The 23,939-nt window shown below is 37.9% G+C and overlaps 3 protein-coding genes across 5 annotated transcripts in view; 1 reads left to right on the top strand and 2 right to left on the bottom strand.

Annotated features, from left to right (window-relative positions):
- Window positions 1-11,354, bottom strand: part of LOC132128874 (rho guanine nucleotide exchange factor 10-like protein) — a 50,756-nt gene extending 39,402 nt beyond the window's left edge. The window contains exons 1-4 of the mRNA XM_059540255.1: window positions 11,060-11,354; window positions 9,345-9,410; window positions 584-910; window positions 365-392 (exon numbers count right to left, since the gene is read on the bottom strand). Of these exons, the coding sequence (XP_059396238.1) occupies window positions 365-392; window positions 584-910; window positions 9,345-9,381 (392 nt within the window). The 5' untranslated portion in view covers window positions 9,382-9,410; window positions 11,060-11,354. The remainder of the gene's footprint in view (window positions 1-364; window positions 393-583; window positions 911-9,344; window positions 9,411-11,059) is intronic.
- A 1,122-nt stretch (window positions 11,355-12,476) lies between these two features.
- LOC132129764 (protein RCC2 homolog) lies at window positions 12,477-19,516 on the top strand. 3 transcript variants are annotated; one of them, XM_059541504.1, is made up of 13 exons: window positions 12,477-12,638; window positions 13,625-13,839; window positions 14,250-14,343; window positions 15,455-15,598; window positions 16,354-16,485; window positions 16,587-16,675; window positions 16,761-16,875; window positions 16,964-17,130; window positions 17,206-17,386; window positions 17,462-17,567; window positions 17,663-17,735; window positions 18,070-18,147; window positions 18,217-19,516. In XM_059541504.1, the coding sequence occupies exons 2-13, from the start codon at window positions 13,636-13,638 to the stop codon at window positions 18,319-18,321; spliced, it is 1,488 nt and encodes a 495-aa protein (XP_059397487.1). In that variant the 5' UTR covers window positions 12,477-12,638; window positions 13,625-13,635; the 3' UTR covers window positions 18,322-19,516. The 3 variants fall into 3 exon arrangements, with proteins under 3 accessions (XP_059397487.1, XP_059397488.1, XP_059397489.1); XM_059541505.1 differs by lacking the exon at window positions 12,477-12,638 and adding an exon at window positions 12,840-13,023; XM_059541506.1 differs by lacking the exon at window positions 12,477-12,638 and adding an exon at window positions 13,069-13,199.
- A 485-nt stretch (window positions 19,517-20,001) lies between these two features.
- Window positions 20,002-21,061, bottom strand: LOC132129765 (large ribosomal subunit protein eL22-like). Its single transcript, XM_059541507.1, has 4 exons — window positions 20,941-21,061; window positions 20,522-20,629; window positions 20,291-20,415; window positions 20,002-20,198 (listed from the first exon to the last, which is right to left on the bottom strand). Exons 1-4 carry the CDS (start codon window positions 20,950-20,952, stop codon window positions 20,054-20,056), a joined length of 390 nt encoding a protein of 129 aa, XP_059397490.1. The 5' UTR covers window positions 20,953-21,061; the 3' UTR covers window positions 20,002-20,053.
- Window positions 21,062-23,939: the final 2,878 nt, after the last annotated feature.

The following is a 23,939-nucleotide window of genomic DNA, read 5'->3' as shown; positions in this document are numbered from 1 at the left end:
CATGAATGCAGAAGTATTGAAATATTGCCTCTCCATGTTTATTTTTATCAGTCACTTTGTGCTAATTGTCATATCACATTACCACTAGATGTCACTAGAGCCAGAGTAAATTCTTTAATAAGTAATACAGTAAGAAATGTATTAAAAGGTAAATATTCAAACATATGACTATTCAGCTAAGACATAGAGGTGACAAACACCTCAAACAGTAAGCCTATAAATATTTATAGTGTCTTTATGAATGACATCCTGTGGGAATAATAAGGATCAGATGTTCAAGTGGAAAATGTTTAAGGCATAACACATAAGGCATAAATCTGTCATAAAATCAGCTGTGTGTATTAACACAAACATACAAACTTACCCGTCAGGAGATTGTCTGGCCACCATCTCTGCAGGAAGAACAGAACGTATGGTTCATTTTTAATTTTCCAACAAACAGATCACTGGTTCTTGGGTGCAGGGACAAAATGAGTAACAAAAATGAGTTTTATCCCATGTTTCAAGAATCAGTGAGGTGATCTAATATACAACACACATAAAAACAGTCATATTATGTGACTGACATATACTGAAGACTAACCTGGGTATGTTGTACAAGGATGTGTGGGGATATTTTGGTCCTCCAGACCAACAGGGGTCCCTCCGTTTACTGCCTGCTGATTATGGTGTGCCACACGCTTCACAGCTTGACAATAAATTGCATTTGTGGCAGTTCTACCATTAATATTCTCTACATGCTCAGCTTCCACATGAAGAGTTCCTGACTCTTTATTCCCAACCGATTTCTCCACTGTATTCTGCTCGTCTTCACTGTCATCAAATTCGAACTTTTCACCAGTTTCCTCATCTTCATCATCCTCCTTTTCCTCCTCTTGGGCCTTCTGAGTCACAGCAGTGACCATGGACTCTGAAATAACATAAACATTTATATTAAATGATAAAAATAGGATAAGAAACATATATTTACATTTTCAGAAGAACTGTGAATAGTGCTAGTCTGGCAAAAACTCATCACCGCAATGCTTTCTTTGCAGTTGCTACCATAGACACATATACATCAATGCCACATTTGACCACTCCAGAGACTTTGACGCATCCGCCATCTTGGAAAAGTCAACATGTCGTTTTTTTTTTGTGTATGATGGTCAGTTTTTCATTTGTGACCAATTATAAACTTGTTAAGTGTATGATGCCCAGGTTTTTTTTTTTTTTTTAATCTGTTCAGATTTTAAAAGTGTTGTGTATTCCAGCATTAAGGTGCTCTGAATGGTTGTTTGAGCATTTCTACGGTGGTTGTTTGAACAGTGCAAAGGTGTTTTGACATTGCTTTGTGTTTGGAATTGAGTTCTGAGTGGTTGTTTTAACGTTGCTATAACATTGCTAAGATGTTCTGAGCAGTTGTTTGAGTGTTGCTTTAGTATTTGATTAAGGTGACCAGATTTCTGAAATGAAAACCAGAGACATTTTCTAGTTCAGTGGTCAAAATATCATTGAAACCTATATGTATGTATAACAATATATGTATGTATGTTTTTATTTTTTTATCATAATTAATAATTACAATGAAGTTTGAGGATCAAACTTACCCTGTTTTATTAATAGGCCTACAATTCACCAAAAATCACAATATGTAAAGTAAATAGTAACTATACATATTAAAGAGATGAGACCAAAATTGGATTATAACAAAATTATGACTTTACAAAACACATTAAAAATAAAACAATAAATATAAGAACATATGATGAATGAAACTGTATTAAACAAATATTTAGTAACATTTTCTGACTGTATTTAACATTTTCACAAACTGTGAGTATAAAGAAATGACAACTTTTCCAGTGATTTCTTTCCAAGTTATTTAAGTATTTTATGATTATGCTTATGCTTTTGGAAATTTGGAAATGGAACTTGATTTATCATTATATAATAAATTATTATTTTGCATTTTAGGCTAATTTTGACTACAAAGTATGTGCTTTCTGCAAGTGTTAATTGTTTAGTTTATTATTTTTTATATTATTCATATTGGAGTTGTGATGGCGAAAGTTTCATGAATGTTTAATACTGTGTGGAAGACAATCCTGCAACCTTATCATGCCTTGTCATAAAGTGCATACAAACAGTATTACTTTGATTTAAAATGTATAGTTAGTATGTGACTACCTTGAAACCAATAACATTTGATAATTGATGATAATAGTGTTCTGCTCTTGTCCATGTTCTTCATGGCTACAGTAGCTCGCAGTGCCCTCTGCGTGTGAAAGTAATAACTGTTTTGAATGTGCTGTAAAACAGAGACATTTCCGGGGACAGCTCCAATATGGGACAGGACACCAAAAACTGGTACTGTCCCCGTAAAACGAGGATGTCTGGTCACCTACTGGCTCACGCCAGTCCAAATGACTGACCAATTTTAAAGTATGCAAATTGTATGCAAATACTGACGAGCTTGAGAGGCAATATAAAAAGCAGTGTACGCTGCAATTACGTCAGAATCTGTTCCTTTACTTTGCTGAACAACCTAAGAAAATGGCTTCTAAACTATTTACAGCTAACAGTTGAGGTTCGCTCATCAGAGGGCAGTGCCTGGATTGCTGCTCCACTACAGTATTCAGGTGAGTATGAAATTTTTCTGCAGATGCCAGATGAGTCTGTTTGCCCTCGATCAGTGGTGGACCTTAAGGACTCTGGTGAGCTCATGCCAACTAATTGTCTGCATTCTTCTCACCCATCGAACCTGCAGGGCATCAGCCCGACTTCTCACATCCCCCCTTCCATGGCGGAGAGCCGAGTGCAGATACTGGAGTTAAGGATTCTCATGTCGCCGCAGATGCTGCACGACCCACTGTCTAAGCCTGCTGCCCCCCGCTCAGAGCTGCGTTCTGCCATGTTCACACGATACCAGCCCCACATCAGTAGCTGCCGTGTGTAGAGGACTCCCTTCCTTCACTCATTCAAGGGGATATGCAGGCATTCACAGTAGGCTTGTTCAAGATGAACAACACTAGCCTGCCACCGGCTAGCAAGAGCAGCCTCTTGCAGTCGGGGAGGAAATAAAAGTTTAGACATCAAGTCAGATGCTTTCTGCTCCCAGTAGTGATGCTCTAACAGTGTTTGCATAGTCTTATCATAGATAAAGTGAATTAAAAGCAATATTAGTCAAATACACAGAAACATTTTTATGAGCAACAGAAACACTTTTTATATATATGAATTCAGAATATTAATATATAAGATAATAAATACTGATAAAGTGGGGGTATATATGCTGTTATCATTGTCTTTGATAAAAATTATTCAAGATGGTGCGACTACACGGTACCCGTTTGGGTTCCGTTTGGTCCCGTTTTTCTCTTGCAGTACTTTGAAGGGACATGTGATCGTACGCCGGCTATAGCACCAATCAAAGCTACTACTGTGACTTCTGCTCTCGCACAGACTGACGGCTGAAGGTCTGGAATCCATGGCAGCTTTTGTTGTCCAAGGCCCACCCATGATGCCATTTGACCGACATGTCAAGCAACCAATAACAGTTGGTTTCATAAAGCATCACATTTTGGGGCATGGCAATGTTGCTACAATAACAGACCGGTAAATAAAACTCTCGGACGTATTTTAAATATTCAATGACACAAACTTTAAATATTTCACATACTTTTGAAACTCCAGTGTTTAGTTGATCCTGGTAAGCGCTCATCGTCACAGTTGAAAACACTATGGCTTTCTTCTTTCATGAGGGGATTTGGTGCCACGGCATCTTTGTTTCCAGGTGGAACTTTAAAGAACACGAGACACACGTCTCCCAGAAATCCTGTAGAAATCAACCAATCCGATGATGACTTCGACACTCCTGCAGTTTCCACTTTTGTGTCCCATATGCATAAGACGTTTTACAGCTGCTATTTTGTGGTGCCCAAGAGAGATGGATTCTAGATTCTAGATCTCAGGCCCATCAACAGAGTGCTCTGCAAGCGTATGTTCAGGATGATAACTCTGAAACAGATCGGAATGTTTTGTCCATGAATTTAAAGAATGTGTACATTCACATTCAGATAGCACCATATCACAGTCACTTTCTGAGATTTTCTTTCGAGGGCACAGTGTACCAGTACTCCATTCTCCCGTTTGGGCTGGCTTTGGCCCTGTGCACTTTCTCAGAGTACATAGATGCAGACCCAGACTGGGTTTACTACACATGCGTCCACTATAGTTTTGGCTGAAATCTCAAGTCCCTTTTGCGCATCGCAGTCTCCAGTGACTGCATCAAAGCTCTGAGGCCGTGACGCAAGATCTCTTCAGCCGGGGGTTCTCCTGGGCTTGGTGACGTCACAAGTTGTGGTCATGACGGATGCAATGACTCGCAGATGTGGAGCAGTGTACAAGAGCATGCCAGCTTCAGGGCTGTGGTCAGAACCTCGTTGGTACATAAACCCCTTGGAGCTGGAAGCAGTGCTCTTAGCTCTAAAGGATTTTTGGTAGCAGCTGGAACAGCAAAATGTTCTGATTCGCACCGACAACATGTCTGTGGTTTCGTACATAAATCACCAAGGAGGCATACAATCCAAGGCTCTGTACAAGCACGCAGGGAATCTCCTGCTATGGACAGATTGTCACTTTATCTCCATCAGAGCAGCGCACATCCCTTGTCTCCTGAATTGTGGGGCAGAAATGCTGCGTGGCTGCACCCTGAGTAGGTTCGGATGATTTGGGCCCGCTATGGGAGAGCGGGGGTGGCTCTGTTTGTCACAAGTGAGAATATGCACTGCCAGCTGTTCCTCTCCCTGTTTCACTCCCCACTGGAAGGGGATGTTCTGATATCTCACTGGCCAGCAGCCAGACTGTATGCATTCCTCCAATCCAGATATTGCAGCTGGTGTTATGCAAGATCAGGGAGGAGGAGGCTTAAGTGAGACCCATCACTCAATACTGATTGAACTAGCCTTGGTTCCCAGACCTGGCGGCCCTGGCCAATCCACATCAGGAAGGATCTGCTGTCTCAAATGAGCTCGGTGTGGCATCCCAACACGGAGTTATGGAGCTTTCATTTGTGGCTTCTTCGGGGATATCAGAGGACCTAGCACCCTGTATTCTTGTGTGGTGGACATGCTCTAGGAGGCGTGGGCGCCCTCCATGAGACGTTTGTATGCTCTGAAATGGGAAGTGTTTGTGAAATGGTGCTGTGATGTTTGACCCAACTGCTTGCTCTGTGTTGGATGTTCTGCATTTTCTACAGTATAGGCTGGATAGTGGATGTCTCCCATCAACACTGAAAGTCTATGTGGCTGCTATTGCCTCGTTTCGTTTCCCTCTGAGCAGGCAATCGATCGGTAGGCATGTGCTGGTAGTGAATTTTCTTAAAGGGCGAAGAGATTGCATCTGCCCTGAGTTCCGCCCTGGGACCTAGAGGTGGTGTTAAAGGTCCCGTTCTTCGTGATCCCATGTTTCAAATTTTAGTTAGTGTGTAATGTTGTTGTTAGAGTATAAATAATATCTGGAAAATTCTAAAGCTCAAAGTTCAATGCCAAGCGAGATATTTTATTTAACAGAATTCGCTACATAGACTACATCCCTCTACTTCCTGCAGCAGTGACGTCACTAGAACCATTTTTGACTAACCTCCGCCCACAGGAATACACAAAAAAGGGGGCTTGGTCTTCTCCGACGGAGAAGAGGAAGAGCTCCGTTTGTCGCCATGTCGTCGAAACGCTGTTATTTTCATCTATACAATCACCTTTGTTTGGGCTTCCCAGGAATGCTGTACTTAGAGATCAATGGTTACAGTTTATGTTTAACTCGGTTCCCGAAAATTATAATCCACATGTAAAACTATGTGCAGCACATTTTGCTGAGGACTGCTTCCTCAATCTCAATCAGTTTAATGCCGGATTCGCACAAAGATTATTCTTGAAAGATGGAGCAGTTCCCTCTTTGTCTGGAGAAGGCGTTGTTTATGGACCACAAAAGGTACGTGTATTTTATTATTTAAGTTGGTTAACAGTTTCTGTAACTTATTACACAAAGGGCAACGCTGTTTAGCTTTGTTAACTAGATGGTAGGGCTGTGCAAAAATCAAATGTGATTTTCATGCGCATCTCGTCAGTAAAAACGCTCCTGTTATTATAAGTACATCTCCAGCAAGTGCATTCAGATCAGCATTGCCAGGATTTCAAAACAAATCCTGCCCACTTGCTTCTCAAAACTACTCCAAAACTAGCCCAATCACGTTTCCAGGAGGGCAGCCTGCGCTCAGCTGGTGTCGAATCACAACACAGGAACAGCTGGCACAATCAGAACTCGTTACGTATTTCTGAAGGAGGGACTTTATAGAACAAGGAAGTCATCAGCCCGTTTTTATGACAGTGAAAACAGCGGTATACAGATAAGTTAATTGTGTGAAAAATACTGTTTTTTTACACGCGAAACATGAACACATGTTATATTGCACACTGTAAACACAATCAAAGCTAAAAAAAACACGAAAAACTTGACCTTTAAGAGCTCTTTCTAAGCCACCATTCAAGCCTTTGGCATCAAGCTATATCTCAAACTGCACATCTTCTTGTCCTCGCTTTGGCGAAGCGCATAGGGGATTTACATGTGTTTTCTGTGGACAGCGATTGTATTATCTTTGGACCCGGTGACTGCAGCATCAGTCTGTTTTTCTATTTTATTTAATAACCATTGTGCTTATCAGTGTAACCACTAAGCCACAGCCGAAGCCCTAGGACCTGTCTGCTATGGACTTACTGCAGTGAAACATTCTGAATCAGCATGCATAATGCAATTTCACATAAAAGCATAAACAAAGCAAAAAAAAAAACATTAGGTCTTTACGATTCAGTGCACATTATGTGTCTAAGCAGCTACAAAGAAGAGGTTCAAAATTATGTTTTGACCATTCCATGGGAGACAAAATCCTTGTGAGTCATCAGAATTGTTCAGAAAAACACCCAAAACTCACAAGCTAAAAGTCAAAACGCCCTTACTCTGATAACACATACCACAAACACATGAACAGATGGACAAAATAATAAAGATGAAAACAATCTGTTACATGCACCAAAATCAGGAGCGTGAGTGAGTTGTTAACTGAATCCAAAAGTAATAAATTATTGACAGCATAAAACTTTTGTAAGTATAACTACAGAGTCAAGTTAAGCAGCAAAGCATGACATCACTTTTTGGCAAATTCAGACCAGCTGCTGGAACGTTACATTTTGCAAAGAACCCAAAGCACAGGAATAGAGGTTACAGACTCTTCTGCATTGGACGGATAAAAACAGATCAGGTGGTGGGCAGGATTACACATGTGACCATATGGTCTCTATAGAGAATACTAAACTGAAAGTACTTCATACTAGTAAATGTTTTCACTTGTTCTAAGAAAGTGGGTTGAGAAAACCAGCAACGAAGGACAATATTCTATGCTCACATTTCTATGTTTGAAATTTCTCTAATTTAAGTTTCCTCAAATTTTTCCATGGTGCACATTTACTTTATAAAATACCACAAATCAGTTACTCGAGTCAATATAAGATCAGATGACTTGAAAATGGCTCTAAAGGTCAGCAATCATGCAGTGCTCAGGCGCTCTATTCCCTTCAACAATCACTAAAGCAACAAAACAACATTTACCATGGCTCTTGTCTTCATCCCCCGCACTATAGCAAAAGTATGAAAACATCTTAGACCCGGCCAGGTGGATTTTGGGAGAAACTACAAATTTAAGTGATTGTCTTATGCAAGCAGTCTCCATGGCTGCAGGATAGTTGTGTGTCAAGAGCAGTTGGCATATGGTAGAAGAATTGCTCTGCTGCAGCATATGGCCAGTTACCTTGAGCACTGCTGAGCCCTCAAGCAGTTTCACAAGCTCTCTGGAGATTAAGAGAGTAAAGCTGTATTCCCACAACTGGGTAACTATTTCAAAGTTTTACACACTGTACTGTTCTGTAATATTCCAGAGCAGGTGACGTGCACAGGTCATTAACAGCTCATACGCTGTCATTATGGGTTCTCTTTTTTTGAAAAGTACGCACCCTAATGTGTCATGCACAGCTAGAGTTTGTTTGGGCCTTGTTTATACCAGAGAGTGTAGTGAACAGTGATGTAACATGACGCACATCCTCAAACATCTTGGCAGGACTAGCAAATCATGACTTAAACCCACTGGGCTTGGAAGATTTGAATTTGAATCATAGTATATGGGTTAATGACATACGTATAAGAGTGTCCACAATACAGAAGATCTGTTCCTAATCTTTTCATGTTGATATCATTAACAATTGTTAATTAATAAAAGTTGTAACAAAGGTTAATTAACAAAAAAAATAAAAAAATAAGGTGGTGTCAATCATAATGTTCAAATGAAAAACAAAATAGTAAAAAGTATTTTTTTTAAACATTATAAATTATTAATTCATAAATATCTTTTTTTACATTTTTGGGGATTCACACCCCATGACATTTTACTAACTGAACCAACCTTACCTTATTATAAAAAGGTCAAATGATTTCATATTTTAAGAGACATTGACAGTAGCTCAAAGTAGAAAAAAATTATTGATTATAAATAATTGATTATTGTCCAGCAGTGTATTTGATATCTTACAGCTAATTAAAAGTAATAAAAAAAGAGAGAATTCCTTGTAAAAAAATAAAAAATTATAATAATTATGATAATACATAGGCTACATACATAAAATGATTGTATTTGACATTTCTGTCACTTCTGAAATGATGGCTACGCCCTTGGTGTGACAAAATGTTAGCTTATATATAATACTCTTACAGCTCTTTTTTAAAATCTTGGCTTACATACATTTTTACGTATGCCATGTTGCATCATTAAACTAGAATTTAACAATGGACTTTTTTTTCTAACCTATGGTTCTCTAACCATAAAGGCTGCTGTAATTTGCCCCGACTAAGCAGGGGAAACATTTAAATAATCCTGTAAATGCCCTTAAAGAATGAAGAATTAAATCGTTATAATCGAATCGAATTTAATTGTGAATCGAATCGAATTGAAACGTTCTAAATTTGCAAAAATCTTTCTTGAATTTAATCGAAAACCTATGAAGCATGAATCGAATTGAATCGCTGCCTTCCCAAAAATTCACAGCCCTAATACATTATTAAAACAAACTAAAATGAAAATGAAACCTAAAGATACAAAATAAACTCATTCTAAATATGAATAAATGCTACAATAGTATATAAAAAATATTAAAATAATTTGGTCTGCATGGGTCCTCTCTGTTTTAATTAATCAGTCTATGTTAATTACATTTTAAATATCTAATACAACCATAAAACAATAATAAGCAGCATGTACTAACCTTTTTCAGGACGGTTAAGAGACTGTGGAGATGCCATGACATTAATATATAGTCATATCTGCACTCCTGTAAAAAGAGATCAACTTTGTCAACACACATACTCTAAAATGTTCAATTCAATGTCCCTAAACACAGGATGTTCTAGTGAAACATAATGCCTTTAAACTGTAGTGAAACTAACACCCCACCTCTGGATATCAGTGAAATATGACTTTTGCTGTAATTAAAGTTTTTCTTATGTTTTTCATGGACATCACAGGTTACTAAAGGAGACTGGGTGAAAATTTGTTAAATTCTTCAACAGTGTGTGGCAAATCCAGGCTTGCCTTACCAGCTGAATCCTTGCACAATATCTCCTCCTACATTTACTGGGAAAGACTCTCAGTCTGTGTCAGAAGAACAACACAACTCAGCCGAGAGGCATGACCAGAGGACAATACAGTAAAACATGCTGATGAAGAAACTTCAGGACTGGTTTGGTTACATCAATCAGTTCCAGTATTTTTTATAAAATAAGACAGCATTTTGTTAACCACTTTAGATCTCTGCCCTCCCATAAAGTGTGGCACTAATAATGGCAAGTTTGATTCCTAGGAAATAAATACTGACATTAAATGCAATATAATTTGCTTCAGCTAAAAGTGACTGTCAGTCTTGTTTCTTGATAACCCAGAGCTGTCGGTCTAGCAATGTGCTTAAATTATTCACTAGAAGGAAGGGTAGTGGCAAGACCAGGTTGAAGCCAGTGAATAGACAAAGGCAAATAGCATCTTTCCCACTTCGACAGATGCAGCATGGTTGAGACTAAAGCACATGGTAAGACCTGCAGGCCCAATGAATGGCCCAGTAACTCCTTTCAAATAAATAACACAGGCATCACCTTGGACACAGGCACAAATAGGGAGAGGCATCTGGACCTCCACACATATTAACTTTCCATGGCCGCTGTTTTCGCAGAGTTTTTACTTTTACAATGATGTCCTTCAGCGCTTCCTGGAGTTGCTATGTAAATTTACGATTAATCAATGCATTAGACAGCAGATCTGATAATGTAAAGGAAGACTATCTTTTCTGATAAAACACTGTAGCCTTGAGGTTAAAAAATGACCAACAGGAATGGTTTGATTCAAAATGGTCATCCCATGTGAGTCAGCTCATATTAAACCACTTGGAGGTAAGGCTGAAGGAAAGACCATGAATCTGCTCTTAGATTAGTTTTAGCACTGAACTGATATGTACATATCAGATTATCACACATATACCATAGTAAAAGATTAAATACAGCATTGTTTGATTGTCATTGTCTACCAGGCAATACAGTCTATTTATGTCCATCTGTTTGTCAATCATGACAACAAAAAAATGTCAAAAATGTTGTTTTTGTTTAATTAGAGGCCAAATGTTTATTAATATAAATCATATTAGTATCAAATAATTAGCTTACTGTCTTCATATCACAAAATAATAAAACAATTTCTCTCTAAGTGAATTTACAATATGTTATTTCTTATGAAGTAATATCAGTAAATAAATCAGATGGCATAATGTGGTCAGATTATTACACACAATAATTTTTCATCTGATTTTTTATCTACATTTCCATCACTCACTTTCCCCTCCTTTAGGTTATGTTGCACTGTCAGATTTTCATATGTAAAACAATATAAGCACTAGAATTTTAGCTCTCTTCTTTTCCCAAAGAAAGACTTACTCACAAGCCTGGCTTTACGTCCCTTAAATGTCACCCCTCTGATATTGTCCTTATTGATCACAAGCTATCAATAAAAATCCATTGTCATTTCTGCTCCCATCTTTGCGCAGTGCAGCCATCTGTGAATCTACAATTGATGACACCACAGCATCTTCCTCAGAAAGCACAGCAATTTTGAAGGGCTGATTTCAAATGTTTCTTTTAGTGAAGGAACAAGTTCTGAGACTCCCAATCCATTAAATGACACGGCTTCTCCCACTGAATATGAAAACTCTTCTCCTTCTATTCTTTTCCCTCAGTCCCTCCCTTTTTCCTTTCTTTTCACTCACTCCTTCCCCCTGCTGTACATCAGGAGAGAGCCTCCCTGCATTATGCAAATGTTCAAAGAAACACCAAGCCAATGGCAGATCATCAAGCCTCCAATCCCACCAATCACAGAACAGCAACTTTTATTTCAATAGATCCATGCCATGTTGCTGCTGGGGGAGACACAGCATTGATAGAAGGAGAAAAGGAGGCATCCCTTCTGTGTCAACAAGCAAAATTAAAGCACATTTAATTAAATGTAAAGGGAGTAGACATAATTATGTGTAGTGTTAAGGGAAAATAAAAGGGACCAATAAAATACAATAAAAAAAACAAATAAAAATAAAGGTCATTAAAATTATGCTACTTAATAGCTCACATTTTCCCCATTGTTCAAGGTTTTTGTTCAGTCATATTTTAGCATTATATGAACACTGTCCCTGACTATTAGAATAAAACAGGTTGGTCTTGTCTTGAAGAACTTGATTTAAATGCCTAACCCCTTCACACATAAACCATGTTCAAATGCACCATACTGTGTTTCCTAACATGCAACATGGTTCAAAAGAGTAGCAATAATAGGCTATCTACCGGTAAAATAAAAACCAACAGTTAGCTTTTAAACAAGTACACATATTTGATGGAATTTTATCCACATTTAATGTGCATATGTATCTTAATCAGGAACAGTGAATGCCTTTTACTGATTTTCTTCTCATTAACATGCAACAGTTTTATATGAAAAATTACTTTCTATTCCAGTTGCATAACCATTTATTATTATTATTATTATTATTATTATTATTGTCACATGGGATGTGTTTATCTGGGCCTCAGTAATTATCACACTTACCATACACACTACTTCTACAGAATTTCCTTTACTCTTTCATTTAAACGGATACAAGAATGCAAGCAATGTAAGAATAACAGAAGCTAAGCTGAAGTCGGAAGTAGGAATAGGTGCATATTATTTTCAGGCCATAAAAAAAAATTATACGATGAAAAAATGTGTCGGTATTTAAGTCCTCCGCGGTAAACACAGTTGTTTCTGATGTAAAGTACGTCCTCCAACTCAGCAGAGGGCACTACACAGTCTAGTCAACGGGACTCTATGGCTGGCTGCATCCCATCCTCGTGTTATTGTTTTGTGGACTACACGCTCACTGCCATGAAAGTTACACGAGTGTTTTAATTGTACCTCTAAACCTAAACTAACATAGTAAAAAAACGAAGAAAATAGACCTCGAGCTCAACGCTTTCATTCCAAGTAACAGGTAACATTACACTTACATTTTTAAAAGTGAGCGAAACTTTTCTGTGCACCTCTACACGAATGACTTTAATGTGCATTTCTTTCGAGATTTTATACTACAAACTCGTTGAAATCTGCAGCCAGATGTGTGCGATATATCCAGTCCTGAGTGTGCGCTGCACCCACGTGGTTTGAGCGCGAGGCTGCAAGTCTTTTGTTCCGATTCCGAATCAATCAAAAAAAACGAGGAAGACGGACAGTCAAAAGTAGCGCATCTGAATCAGGAAATCTATTTACATAAATATCTCATCTTCCAGCACAACAGACCAGGCCGTAACGTTTAACGCGTAAATATTCCGTTAACTTAGATATTTGCATTTAAAGTAGACGGGGAAAGTTTTACTCAGGTGAGTTATAATATTCTCGATGTTTAATATTACGGCGTCGGATGCAGTGTAGCATGCTAACACGACTACGTCTGCTTCGTACACATCTGTATACGTTGTCTTTCAAATGCACTTTCCCGGGGCATAAGTTGATGGTTTGGACTATTTTTACGGGACGGGGTAGATAGAACACGTGGGTAAGTGAATAGTTTAGTTACTAGTCTGGTTGAAGTAGAGTAACGTTAGGCTAACCGGCGGCTACATTATAAAACATAACAAAGAAACAAATGAGACTGAGTGAGACAGACGCGTTGCTGCTGATCCTTTTGTTGCAGCGCTGCTAGTGTGTTAGCATAGCAGGAGACTTCAGCTCCCATTACGCTTTATATTTATATCTTTAGATATAGGAAGAAATAATACATTGGCATTACTAATACATGGATCATATGCATGTTTTCTTTTGCTGTGAGATAATTGGTTATTTGATCCAGCAAGGGTTTTGAATCACATTGACCTTTTCTTCATTCGCATGGCATGTTTCGGCTCGTTTGATTCTTCTTTCTGTCAAATTATAGTCGGAACAGTAAACTGTTCGCTTGCTACTTTTTTGTTTTAATTGTAGGATTTTGTACTATGCCACGCAAGAAGGTGACAGATGTGTCTGGGAACGGTGGAATGAAGAGAAAAAGAGGTGGAGGAAAGAAAAAGGACAGGGAGTTTAGCAGTGACGACGAGTTTGATGACTTTGAACAGGAAAACACAAAGAAATCTGGGAAACCAGCAGCTAAAGCCGGTCAGCAGCCGGTCACTGTGGCTGATGATGTGAAGGAGAAGATTGTAAGGCTCTTATTGCTTCTTTGTATCTGTAAACTCTGTGTACATATACAGACACATGCACACACATATTATATACATTTATATAATAAGTGCAGGGGTTTCAAACCTTTTGATGGCAAGGACCCCAAAATATGACTTGGGAGGGATCCCTTGAAAATATAAAAATGGCTGTATATTTAATATGTATGGAGACTTATTTCCCCTTTTTGAAAAATAGTAAGCATGATATTACAAAGGTATTATTGAGGCCAACACTTTGGTTTTGATAGCTATGAAAGTGTACTTTTTATTGTTCTATGTATTTATTTATCTTTACTTTGATACCCAAGTATCCCCTAAGGGTCTCTGGAGCTCAGTTTGAAAACTATTAATGGATTGTTGATGGATTTCTTGCGTTTTCTTTTATGCAGAAACTTGAGGTTCCCAAAGTCAAAGGTCAGTTGCTCATTTTTGGAGCCACCAACTGGGACCTGATTGGCAGAAAAGAAGTGCCAAAACAGCAAGGTATGGTCACGCGTGAGCCAGAGAAATCTGGGTTACAGTATAGTATTTAAAGGCCTTAGGAGAGTACTCCTGCCCGAGTGAGTCAACTTTGTTAATCTGTTAATGGGACATTGTGAAACCAGACTTTAATTTGCACTTTGGATAAAATCTACTAACATAAATTTTGCATGTATGTAAGACTCTCTCTCTCGCTCTCTGCGCCTTCATAGAACTCACGGTACGTCAAACACAGGTGCACTGCACGTCCATTGAGTTGAACTGAAAAACATCACAGATCACTTGACAAGAAAGAACTCTGAAGTGCTCAGTCAGAGAGTGTTCGGCGAGTGGAAATATGTGTGCGCTAAACTCTTACTTAGCCTTCAACTCACACACTGGCGAGTAAAATCTGAGGATTTATTAGCCATTGGCTAATATTAGACATCATTTAGTCGCTAGAGGGAAGATTTAGTCGCATATGCGAGGGATTTACTGCTGTTAAAAACAAATTGGGGTCAGTATGCTCTCTTAGGCTGCAATTATTTGATCAACAATACAGTAAAAACGGTAATATTGTGAAATATTATTTGCTTACTGTTTTCTATTTTAATGTTTTCAAATATGATTTATTCCTGTGATTACGGACTCGCATGATCCTTCAGAAATCATTCTAAAATGCCATAAAATGTGTTATGTGCTCAAGAAACATTTCTTAATATCAAATTTAAAAAACATTGCGCTGCTAATATTTTTGTGGAAACTGATATATATTTTCAGGATTTCTCAGTCAACAAAGTTCTAAAGAACAGCATTTATTTGATGTAGGCATTTTTTGCAATCAATTTTTTGTTTATCAATTTAATTCATCCTTGCTGAACAAAACATTAATAATAATAATTTAAAAAAAACTTTAAATTTTTAGTACACGCTAACTGTACTGCAGTGAATTTACACTTCTATGTGAGTTAAATAAGATTTGTTGCAAAAACTTCAGAGTAGGGAAATTTTGTGTTGCACCACCAGCATCTCGGCCAGGTGCAAAAATCAACTTCACACTTAAAATAAGAAAGAGGAAGTGTGTGGGTTGCAATCATTTATAGAATTTTCAATTTTGATAAACTTTTATTTGCAGCTGCTTACAGGAACCTTGGGCAGAATCTGTGGGGCCCCCATCGCTATGGATTTCTCAATGATGTCCAGGTTAGCTGTGTGGTGTCTGGACCCTGTGCATCCCACAGTCTCATCATCACCACAGAGGGCAAACTCTGGAGCTGGGGTAAGTTTTTACAAAAGAACAGTCTTTCCTGGTTTATTCAGGATTTTCACCTGGCCTCCATAAACGCCACGTCAAGAGTAACTTAAAACACTGGTAACTGATTGACACCAAAAAAAAAAAACTTAGCCTTAGAAAATGTAGAGAATAGAATTGAAATCTGAATCTTTTTTTCTTTTTCTTTTTTTTTTTAAAGGGTTTTGATGACTAAGTGTAAAATAATATTAGAAAATATTTTTTTGTGTGTGCAAGAAGTCTCTTATGCTCACCAAGGCTGCATCGGTTGATACAGTTAAAATAATATTTTGAAATATTACAATTTAAAATATTATTTTTATTCTAATATATTGTAAAGTGTAATTTATTCCTATGATAGAAAAAAATCTAATAAGAATTTTTGTGGAAACCTTGATAATTTTATCCCCAGTATTTTTTGATGACTAGAAAGTTCAAAAACTGCAGTATTTGTTTGAGATATATATATATATATATAGAGAGAGAGAGAGAGATGATTTCTATATATAATGTGTATGTATAAGTAATATGGTATGTCATTTTCAAACAATTTAATGCATCTTTGCTGATTAAACAGTATTTATAACTTTATAAGTATTTAAAAAAAAAATTATAAATAAATCTTGTGTATATAATTTCCCACATAATAACAGTTGGTCACTAAACTGTTATAGGATCCAGCCATCTTCATAAAAGAAAACAACTTTAAGTTAAGATTATTTTCTGTCTCTGGTCCCTCTCAGGTCGTAATGAAAAAGGGCAGTTGGGTCATGGAGACACTAAACGATTGGAGGCTCCAAAGCTAGTTGAGGGCCTGGGGGAGGAAGTTATTGTAGCAGCTGCTTGTGGTAGAAACCACACCATGGCTTTAACAGGTATACAATCCTTTGCTAAATGCGATTTGTGTGTCATATAAATGCCATAATTATAATTGTTGCAAACTGCGAATGTGGTGTTCTTATGCTTTGTCTCACAGAAAATGGTATTGTCTACTCCTTTGGAGAAAACAAACTGGGGCAGCTAGGTCAGGGCAATCAGACAGATGCTGTGCTCAGCCCAGCTACAGTAAGCCTCTCCCTTAGTCACTTAATGGAACATGTCCTTTCTGTGTTGAATGCTCCACAAAACATCTGCATTGATTTAACTACAGATCCAGTACAACGGGCAGCCGATAGTCAAAGTGGCCTGTGGTGCAGAGTTCACTATGATTGTGGATTGCAAGGGGAACATTTATTCTTTTGGTTGCCCAGAATACGGCCAGCTAGGTAAGTAAAACTGTAGTCCAGTGGGACTTAACTGAAATACAGTTATCAAATGCATCTATTTAGATTATTTACTCTTTGTGTATAAAAGGGCATAACTCAGATGGAAAGTTCATCGCTCGTGCACAGCGCATTGAGTTTGACTGTGAGCTGATCCCTAGACGGGTGGCCATTTTCATTGAGAAGACCAAGGATGGCCAGGTGCTTCCTGTGCCCAACGTTGTGGCTCGGGATGTAGCATGTGGGGCCAATCATACGGTGTGTAGCAAGTTTGTGGATTGTGGTGTAAGTCAGATGTGAATGGATTAAGACTGAATTGTTGCTTCCTCACAGCTGGTGCTGGATTCCCAAAAGCGTGTGTTTTCGTGGGGATTTGGGGGATACGGACGACTAGGCCACACAGAGCAGAAAGATGAAATGGTCCCACGGTTAGTCAAGCTCTTTGACTTCCCTGGCCGTGGAGCAACTCAAATATACTGTGGCTACCAGTGTTCTTTTGCTGTTAGTGAAACAGGTAAGCATGTAATTCCTCCCTGGGGAAAAAAACCCAACCTAATGTTGGTGGTTAATGCTGCTTCTTTTTCCTCAGGTGGTCTGTTTTTCTGGGGAGTGACAAACACGTCTCGTGAGTCCACAATGTACCCCAAAGCTGTGCAGGATCTATGCGGATGGAAAATTCGCAGTCTGGCCTGTGGGTAAGTAAAGGCAGAGGACTCTAAAAATGTGTTTTATAAAACATTTCGAAATGTTTGCAGAATGTTGATTAGATGTTGTCTATAACTCCTCTCAGGAAAAGCAGTATTATCATAGCAGCTGATGATAGCACCATTAGCTGGGGACCATCGCCCACATTTGGAGAGCTGGTACGTTTATCTGTCTTCTGTTGAGGCCTTTTTAGAAATGCAATTTAATCCTCATCTTCCTCTTCCTCATCCTGGTTGAACTGAAAGTAGCGAAGCTCATAGTTTTCTTTAGACTTAATGAATTCCAAAGGATCAAGTGAGACTGGAGTAATAACTGCTGAAAATCAAGCTTTTCTATCAAAGAAATGAATTACATTTTAAAATCTATTAAAATAAACAGTCATTTTAAAAGTGTAATAATATTTCACAATATTCATGCATAAGAGATTTCCACCCATACGTCTTTAAATAGTGTAAAATGGCAAGTTTCTCATATTTAAATTTGGCATTTTAGGGCTACGGTGACAACAAACCCAAGTCATCCACCACTGCTCAAGAGGTTAAAACTCTGGAGGGTGTGTACTCCGAACAGGTGAGTTCTGCTGTCAGAAACGTGACTCTCATCCTCGCAGAATTGCAACTGAAAACAATGTGATTTCAGGTGGTGATGGGCTATTCGCACTCCCTGGTTATTGCTCGGCAAGACACAGAGCAGGAGAAGGAAAAGCTCAAGAAGCTTCCCGAATACAACCCGCGCACTCTCTGATTGGACACCATTCAGATTTTCTCTAGGGGCTTTTTTTAATGGAATGCCTCTGTTCACTAGGTCACCTGTGTAATCACAGTTTGGTTGGGATGGGATTGTTAATTTTTGTTTATTTTTGGACCTCATATTACATCTTTGAAAAACAAGCCACATGTTGGATAAAAGTATTAAAGAAGTTGCATTAACTGAGGTGTCCAGGCTCGGGCGTTTGAGAATGGTTATTGTGGCATCACACACCTAATAAAATTCTACAATAGAGCCAGCAACTACTCTGAGCACTCGGATTCCACTGGATCCATCCCCTTTACTTGTACATTCCTAATGGAAGTATATCACAGATTGTTTTGTTTTTTGTTTTTCCGTAACGATGACTGGGAGATCCAAGTCTGCTCTCTTCCAAAAACTGGTGCTAAATCATTCTAAGGCAGACTATCAATAGGCTAAGGGTTAACTGAAAGACAAACTCACTCCATTTTTGTGCCTTTTTAAGTGAGATGTTTCAGGCTGAGGATGTTCAGTTAGTCCTATGACAACTCAAGTGTTGTGGGGCACTTCATCTTTTAAACATCACTTTCATTACTTCCAACTCCGTGTTATCGTCACCATACATAAGAACATACTTTTCCTTGAATCAAAAGAATACATTGTTAATAGGTAAGGTTTTTTTTCCTGTCCATTTTTAGGATACAGACTTTTGTTAATCAGATCAGGGAAGTGTTGTCAACTCCTGCAATGCAAATGAGACATCAGCTGTGAGATTTTTATTAAAATTAATTCTCCCTTTTTTAGAAATGTAAATCATTTAATGTTCCTGTCCTTGTAAACTACAGAAATGCTGTTCTCATGGGTTGATGTTAGCATATTTAGGAAACGATGGACTTGATGTTGAGAAGAGTAGGATTGTCCCATCATCTGGGACAACAGTGTCTTTACAGAGCATCATTTCATGCAATATGTTGAATACTGTGCCATTTCTTTGTGTTCACCTGGGCTTAAACTGTGATTACATTTGTTTCATAATCTGTTTGTCAGTCCATTCAAGAATCCATCCAGTTTGTCAGCTAGCAACAAGCTTGTAATCTGTTCATTTGTTAAAGCAGTATATGTCCAGAAACTGGAATTCCTACTTCTATTCTGAATTCTGAAATGTTATTTTTTTTTCTTAATATTAAATAAAGGTTCACATAAGTTGGTATATGTTGCTGCAGTTTTTTTTAACCATGCATATGCTTTTTTTTTTAATCCCTCAAGTTAGCAGAACAGTGTGCTGTTGTCTTAATTGGCATTAAGTGAAAATTCACACTATTTATTTTCCAAACGCATGTTATAGGAGTTAATTTGTGCACATTTCATTTATTTAAAAAAAGTTTTGACTTTGACAATGTTTAATCAAAGTATCATAACTGGACCTTTCTGTAAAATCAAAACATACACCTGCCCTTGCAAGCTCATGTCTCCACTTTTGAATGCACTGCCAAAAAAATTCAAACAACCGATGCATTAAAACCAAATAATTTCTTGTAATCTGTTCCTCAGATGTTCGCCACAATATAGAAGATCTGATGCCACTTCATTGTGACTTTAAAAGTATTTGTGGTGGATAACTATGAATAAATAGGTGTGTGTTTACCTAACATCGAAACGTCAGTGATAAAGAACTACATCTGGATATATAAAATGTAGTCATGCGTGAATTTATTTAAATGTAAAAAAAAAAAAACACTGCAAGAGTTTAATCCTCATCCTCTTCTTCTTCCTCATCCTGGTTGATCTGGAAGTAGCGAAGCTCATAGCTTTCTTTAGTGTTAGCCACAACACGCAACCAGTCTCTGAGATTGTTCTTCTTTAAGTATTTCTTTGTGAGGTATTTAAGGTACCTGCGGAATAGATGACAGTGGAATAAAATGCAAAAAGTTGCAGTTAAAAATAAAATTGGCAAAACGAAGTCAAGATATATCAAAACACACACCTCTTGGAGAAGGGCACCTCAGAAGAAACTGTGATTTTGCTCTTGCTTCTTTCGATGGTGACCACTCCACCTCCCAGGTTTCCAGCTTTACCATTGACTTTAATGCGCTCCTGTAGGAACTGCTCCTGTAACCACACATGCAAATGACAAGATACAAACTCAGCTGGCTGTTATCTGTATAATAAAGACCGTTTCACACAATAAGGCTTTATAAGGGTTTGATCTACTCACAAAGTTTGCAGCATCCATAATGCCATCTTCAACGGGGTGCGTGCATTCCAGCGTGAACTTCAGGACCTGCTTCTTCTTCTTTCCACCTTTAGAGCTCTGGTGTTTCCTCTGCAATTAAATATATATAAAACATACTTATGGAATATATATATCGTGTCATTATCTTCAAAATAAAATACAAAAAAACATAGTAAAAGTGTTACGGAGCTGCGCGCTAGGGCTGAATTAAGCTCCTTGTGAATGTGGATGCACGGGGTTCATTCAATGATATATAACGATTGCTTTTCGTACTGGGTTATTACTAAACTTATTTTATGACAGCGATATTGTTTAATATTCAGTCTCGAATGATATTTTTATTTGATAACGAATGGAAACATTTGTTATTTTATTCACTAGTTCCGTGTGTTCGCACTTACAACAGGCGCCATAGCGAGAAATTTCGTCGAAAGGAAGAACCACGACTGCGCGAGCGTGACGTCACAGGCTGAATAATCCAGCGCTGATGTAATCGATGTGCTCGATTTATCTGTTCTTGGAAATAATAATAGACGATTTTCCCAATAATAATAGTTATCAAAAAAGTCACTACGATTTGACCATATAAAAATATGACTTAATTGTTCACAATGGAACAGAATAGCGATAATCTTGTTTTAAAAAAAAAACCGTGTGACCCACACATTAAAGTCATTTCGTGACGAATTTGGAATGATTAGTAGATGAGGAAATGATGACATAGATTTCATGTTCGGAAGAACTATCCTTTTAAATTCTATGTATGAAAACATGTTTTTAGTGACATCATTATTCTGATATGACATGTTAGTTTCCATATTAGATTAAGAAAGATCTACTGTGTGATTTGATTTTAGCTACCATGGCTCTGCTTTTGACAGACAATGGCATCTGAGTTGTGTTGTGTAATCAATCTTCTGGCCCAAACATATCACCCTTCATCCAGCAGATACAGGAGTGTCCATTTATTGTTTGTTCCTGAAGTCATGTCCTGCACCTAGGAACCCTCACAGGACACGACATTCATTCCACCTGGCCGAAGCACTCGGACAGGAAAAGGTATTCAAATAATCAATGCAAATTGAATTAAATATGAACATATACCATATCTAAAGTTCTCTTTATATTCTCAGATGTCTGGAGATATTTTTACCCCTTTGGATAATCTCTATGGCCTGGACAGTGCCAACTGCCATCCTCTGGTGTGCCACTTGTGCCAAGAACAGTTTGAGCATCCATGCCTACCGGACTGTTACCACACATTGTGTGCCAGCTGCCTGCGTGGAAGAGCCGTGGACAGCCGACTAACTTGCCCTCTCTGTGGGTAGGTATTTACTTTATTTAATCATTGATCACCTTATTATGACAAATCACTTATATATTATGACAATTTTAAATTATAATAGTAATGTGGAAGCCTGTATCCACCACGCTACGAAAAAAAAGAAAAACAATTTCTTTTTAGAAGAAAAGTCAGAATTATGAGATATAAGTCCCCTAGAGCCAAGTTATGCATTCACCTTGAAAACTTCATCTTTGTTTCCAAATGCAATGACTTTGTGACAAAGTTTTTTCCTTGTTTAACTGAAGAAAGTTCTGGCACATCCAACTATTAATTTCATCAGTGCATTGGCAGAGGGAGTCAATGGGGCTGTAGTCATTTGGAGATAAGGCTAGGTAAATCTGGGTATCATCATCATAGCTGTGATTTGGTTCTTTCTCATTATTTGACTTAGTGGGAGCATATACAAGCTAAACAAGAGCGGTGCAAGAATTGACCCTTGTGGATCTCCACATGTCATGGATGTCTACTTAGACTTATGCTCTCCTAGACTCACATAATAACCTCTCCCTTCTAAGTATGACTTGAACCATCCCAGAGTACCATCCCAGAAAGCCCGACCCAGTTTTCCAGTCTCTCTAGTAGTATGTTATGATTGACAGTGTCAAACGCAGCACTGAGATCTAGTAATACCAGCACTGATATTTTGCCAGAGTCACAATTTAAGCGAATATCATTTATTATCTTAATGAGTGCTGTCTCTGTGCTGTGATGCAGTCGGAAACCAGATTGAAAATTGTCCAGGTATCCATTTGAGTTTAAGTATTTGTTCAGCTGATTAAAAACTACATTTTCTATAATTTTGCCTATAAAAGGAAGATTAGATATTGGTCTAAAATTGCTCAAAATGGTGTTATCAAGATTACTCTTTTTCAGGAGGGGCTTAAGAACTGCTGTTTTCAGGGAGTTTGGAAATGTCCCATTTTCAGTGAGTCAGAGTCCAAACTAAAGCATGACAACTATCCATGTGATCAGTTAATGTCTTATGAAGTGAAAAGCTGTGTGTTTGTAATAAACAAATCCATCAAGGCATTTGGACATTTTTTACTAAAGAAAATATGATAGAGGTTTTAGATGGAAGCATCTAAATGAAGAATTTGTTTATAACAAGATACAAGATTTATTACAAGACATAAAATGATGGGCTGGAGTTGTCAATTATTTGTGGATTATTTTGATGTTTTTATTAGCTTTTTAAACTCTCATTCTGACGGCACCCATTCACTGCAGATGATCCATTGGTGAGCAAGTGATGTAATGCTATATTTCTCCAAATCTGTTCCGATAAAATAAACAAACTCATCTACGTCTTTGATGGCTCAAGGATAAGTACATTTTCAACAAATGTATCCTAGTGAAACAGATTATTGAAAAGAAAAAAAAAGGGTAGGTGGGGGGTTTTATCCATTGGTTGTTTTTTGGAATTTATGCAGATCCGAATGCGACCTTGCTGTCGATTGTAAGAAAGGTATAGGGTTTATAGGGACTAATTTATTGGAATGTCAAAGGCTTTTAAGTGCTGGCATAAATTAAATCCAACAATTTGCCTATACACTCTCAGAAAAAAAGTTACTAAAGTTGTCACTGGGGCACACCTTGGTACCTAAAGAGTCCACATAAATAGTAGTACCTAAAGTGTACATATTAGTACCTAAAAGGTACAAAAAGTGTACCTTTTGAAAAGGTACTGCCCCAGTGACAGCTTTTGACGTATTTAAATGTTCTGTCACAAACCCCAGGATGTGGATGCAATGAGACGAGACTGCAGGAAAACCACCCACAAAGCCTAGATGTTTTCCTGCCACGAGATTGTCTCCTTGGCAAAGCGAACCAAAGAAGCCCACAAAAAATGTGGCGTGTGTTTGAATGACTTAAACCACTTCTCATGTTTTACCAGCAAAATATAAATGAATAAAATTTATTTCAAATTCATTCCAAAAACAAGTCTTTAAAGCTAAAGCTTTGAGATTCAAGCAGTTTCTGTCTGATTGCAGCCCTCCATGAGGAACTCTACATCATGTTTTCAATGGAGAAAAAGTCCATGCTCTGCATCAACTG

Source organism: Carassius carassius, chromosome 46 (assembly GCF_963082965.1).
Source record: "Carassius carassius chromosome 46, fCarCar2.1, whole genome shotgun sequence".
In the NCBI taxonomy this organism is placed as follows: domain Eukaryota; kingdom Metazoa; phylum Chordata; class Actinopteri; order Cypriniformes; family Cyprinidae; genus Carassius; species Carassius carassius.
The sequence above is the reverse complement of the archived record's forward strand: the minus strand, read 5'-3'. Positions and strand labels throughout refer to the sequence as shown.